At 33.0% G+C, this 4,231-nt stretch overlaps 1 protein-coding gene across 1 annotated transcript; it reads left to right on the top strand.

Moving 5' to 3' along the window:
* Positions 1-1,086: 1,086 nt before the first annotated feature.
* Positions 1,087-2,936, top strand: LOC133782757 (auxin-responsive protein IAA29-like). Its single transcript, XM_062222126.1, has 4 exons — positions 1,087-1,530; positions 1,682-1,926; positions 2,033-2,114; positions 2,616-2,936. The coding sequence occupies exons 1-4, from the start codon at positions 1,196-1,198 to the stop codon at positions 2,665-2,667; spliced, it is 714 nt and encodes a 237-aa protein (XP_062078110.1). The 5' UTR covers positions 1,087-1,195; the 3' UTR covers positions 2,668-2,936.
* Positions 2,937-4,231: the final 1,295 nt, after the last annotated feature.

The following is a 4,231-nucleotide window of genomic DNA, read 5'->3' as shown; positions in this document are numbered from 1 at the left end:
GTATTATGAATTATCGCTAACTAAGCATAAAATGTCACCTCATGTGGTGTTGGACAAAATAGCAACCCTTTAAATATCCTACGGTTAAACTTTAACACACATTATTATACCTAAAAAGTGTATTTAAGTGTCTGTCTAGCATTGCTCTTTTATATATATATATATATGCCCAATCCCACCGTCTCGACAGGGATTTGATTAGATAGTTATTGTATGTACGTAGTATAGTAGGAGTTAGTAGGAGTCTAAGTGTGTTAAATCAAATATTAAATCATAGATTTTGATAAGGAATATTAATTATATATTCGGCTCTCTCTACATCTACAAACAATAGTTAAGTAACGATACAGACAATAGTAATAACTATTTTTTGAGTGGAGATTCTACAGTATAATATTTGTGAAATGTTCATTTTTATATGATTCATAACGAGCACCACTACTAGACATATTAACAAGAGAAGCCTTAGTTACACTTGGACGAGTATAAGTAGCTTTTCGCCGTGTAGTTTAATACTGTTAAACTTTTTCTTTGTCCAAATTTCAGATTAATTTCAACTTAACAAACAAGCCTAATAATTATTTTTTTAGTAAGAACACAACACTGGTTCAAAAAAAATCATTTTTTAAACTTAAAGAAAGATCATGTGCAGTGTTTAAAATCATGAATCAACATTGAAAGAACAGTACATAAATGTATTGTTATTCCTCCTCAACAGTAGTCACTCACGAGTGGATGGTTTAGCGCTGTGGTGACACACACAACACAACACACCCCATCCCATGTCCACGAAAGATACATGTGATGAAGAACAATTTCGACACGTACAACACACTCAAGAGAGGGGGAGAGAGAGAGAGAGAGTGGGGTAATGCGCGCGTGGGTAGCTGATCAGCAGGACCTTGTTGGGGGTTCAGAAAACAATAAGCTAAAAGTAACAGCATTTCTCCTAAATGGGTCGCCCAAAAGAGGAACAATGATACGGACACCTGACCCAATGCCCCCAACACTCTGTCTCTCCCTCCTCTTCTTATTCACCATCTTATTTGGTCCCTAGCTTTAACAAATAAAATTCCCCACTAAACTTCTTTTAAAAAGTAAAAAAAAAAACCTTTCTTATATTTCATATTCTGAACTCCCTATAAAAACACATCACCACTCTCTATATTTATTCTCTTGTCACATAGAAATACGCATGATGGAGCTCCAACTAGGTTTGGCTCTTCCCACCTCTACTTTCAACAAAGATATTCCAATCACGGGGTTTGATCTGAATTACTTTGGTTACGAGCCAACAAAGGGTGATCAATATCATCAGAAATACCCCAGCTTTGTGTCTTGTAATAATTATAACAAAAAGAAGAAACGAAAGTGTGGCCAGGCGTTTTCAGAGGAAGATGATCGTGATCAAGATATTGTGACAGTGCCTAAAACGCTTCCTTTGTTGTTATGGAACAACCGAAAACCAAACGATGAAGATGACGACCCCAGTAAAGACCTTTACAAGAACACAACTCACAACTTCATCAAGTAAGTCGTAGTGTAATAACTTTTTTTTTTCTTTTTTTGATTCCACATCGAAAATCTATCGTTCGGCTTAAGCGTTTCTGTATTATATATCCAAATGTTATTGGAGTTACTTTTGTCGCTGATCATTGAAGTTTGAATATATTGTGAACAGAAACGATGGAGAAGGAGATGGAGTGGTGGGGTGGCCGCCGATCAAGGCGTGGAGGAGGAGACTCATCTGCTTCCATGGCGGCGGACGAGCTGTGGAGAATGGGTGCAGCTGTGGTGGAAGAATATCTAAGTTTATGCACGTGAAGGTCAAGATGGAAGGAGTGGCCATAGCTAGAAAAATTGACTTAAACCTCCATACATCTTTTAACACTCTCACTCATACCTTGATGGACATGTTTGGGAAATGTAAGTTAAAAAAAAAAAAACTCTTTTTTATTTATTTATTTTTTATAGTAAATATATATATATATTTTTAATATTTATTTATGATTTCTGTTTTGGTTGGTAACAGGTCCAGAAGATTCAGTGAACTATAAACTCACTTATCAAGATAGGGAAGGAGACTGGCTACTTGCTCAAGATGTACCTTGGAGGTATTTTAAATTTAATCCAGCCCTTTTCCTTTTTCCTTTTTGTTTTGTTTCTCTATTAGAATTGGATTAATTGTGCACTTCGGAATAACTATATATGTGGTGATTATATATCATGCGAATTAAGGGTTAGTATATTGAGCATTAAATATCTAGCTTGACATTGCTCTAAAATCTTTTAATTCCTTGATAATCATTAATCCCATTTATGTATGTATATATATATATATATATAAATACATATAAATTTTATATTAGATATCAGGATGAACCCATTGATAAGTGAGTGAGATATCAATCAAAGGGCCGGGGTGACGTCTTAAAATAAAAAGTACTAAAGCCAAAAGGAAATGTTACAATTTAAAATATGATCACCAATTAAGGATTTTATTGTATTATAATCTTTGTTACATGAATATTCATATAATATTAATTATTATGTTGTAATATGATAGGAAGGAAGAATCTCTAACTAATCATCTTAAATAATATTTGATTCTGCAGAACCTTTATAAGGTCAGTGCAACGTCTCAAATTGCTGAGGAGGTCCCACTGATGGCATCACTGTTTTTTTTTTTTTTTTGCTCTTAGCTATTTTTAATAGAACAATATTAATATTATATATATATATGTTTATGTTTATGTACATGTATCTCATGAATTTGGACATTATGCATGTAAGATATATGTAGTTCGATGTAGAACATCCCAATCAGTTGTATAATTTATAGCATATATTAGTCTACCTTTAATTTTAGCGAACACTAGAGACAGATTAAATATAGTTAGACTTGCTCTTTTATAATATATTATTTTTTGTTACAATATTACATTGGCTTGAGTTATATATTAGAAATTATAACGACTTCCTAGTTTCAAGTACTCCTGCAGCAAAATAAATATATATTATTTCTTTCTTACTCTACTTCAAATTTATGAAAAAGAAGATATATTAGCAGTAAACCTGGAGAAGATGAAAGTTTTTGTTTGAATATATATAGCTGAAATCGCCAGAATTTAATGATATATGGATGTCGACAGAAGAATATTAGTTAGCTCTTGCCTGATCATAATATATCTTTTAGTCATTTAATAACTTACCCCTTTAATTAGTTGCCTGTAATATATAAATATATATACATAGATTTTATATGTTTTGTACAATTATCTATTTAGATCAAATACTTCACCCAAATAGTCCTATTATTCACCTCAAATTCAAAATTGTAGTCTCCATTAAACGATAAAGAAAATATAACATAAAATCTAATATTAATAACTATCATAATAGTACTACTATTTATACAATTATATAATCTATTATTACATGATTACATTATCACAGTCACTGTCATCTGGAAACTGAATGACTGAGGCAGTGGAGATCGTGGTGGAGGTGCTGAGGAAGACACGCCATTTCGGAATGTAGATTGAGTCGTGACTAGCAGGGGAACATGTGTAAGCGCGTCATCTCCGAATATATGTGGAGGCGGTGGTGGAGCTTGTGAAGGTGCAGCCGCATACATCTCCCACTATTGAGGAGGCTAGGGATAGAGATTTTTAGACAATAAATCTTCATTTGTGTCAAGTCTTGGTTCCATTTTGTGTTTCACATAAAATCATGGACTTGTGATTTTATGTATCAAGGTTCTTCATCACCAAAAGGGTAATTCTATCATTTGTTTATTTGTGTTATTCCTCATTAGAGTATAGATTATTCTTGTTATATGCCAAAGGCGTATGATTGTGTACAGTGGTATTTTTTGAAGACAATGATGGTAAAATTCGGTTTCAATTCTAGATGGATTGATCTTATTATGCAATGTATTACCCCTTTACATTATAAATATATCATTAATGGACAACCTCAGGGCATGAAAGTTCCTCATCATGGTCTTTGCAAAGGAGATCATTTATCTCCTTTTTTGTACATTCTCATTACAAAGGGTTTATCACGATTGTTACAACAAACATAGAAATGCAACACTTGAAGGGTTTTGCTCTTAATTGGCATTCCCCATCAATTTTCCATTTGTTCTTTGCTGATGATTCTCTATTGTTGTGTGAAGCTTTGATCCAATGTTGCGATACTTCTATGTCGTATTTTATTAACTTTTGAG

This window comes from Humulus lupulus, chromosome 6 (assembly GCF_963169125.1).
Source record: "Humulus lupulus chromosome 6, drHumLupu1.1, whole genome shotgun sequence".
In the NCBI taxonomy this organism is placed as follows: domain Eukaryota; kingdom Viridiplantae; phylum Streptophyta; class Magnoliopsida; order Rosales; family Cannabaceae; genus Humulus; species Humulus lupulus.
This window is presented reverse-complemented; position numbering and strand designations above follow the sequence as displayed.

Excerpts from the sequence above, each read along its gene's own strand:
- LOC133782757 (XM_062222126.1), top strand. The coding sequence starts at position 1,196 with ATGATGGAGCTCCAACTAGGTTTGGCTCTTCCCACCTCTACTTTCAAC. Across the intron at positions 1,531-1,681 it reads ACAACTCACAACTTCATCAA|AAACGATGGAGAAGGAGATG; the intron begins GTAAGTCGTAGT and ends TATTGTGAACAG. Across the intron at positions 2,115-2,615 it reads GCTCAAGATGTACCTTGGAG|AACCTTTATAAGGTCAGTGC; the intron begins GTATTTTAAATT and ends TTGATTCTGCAG.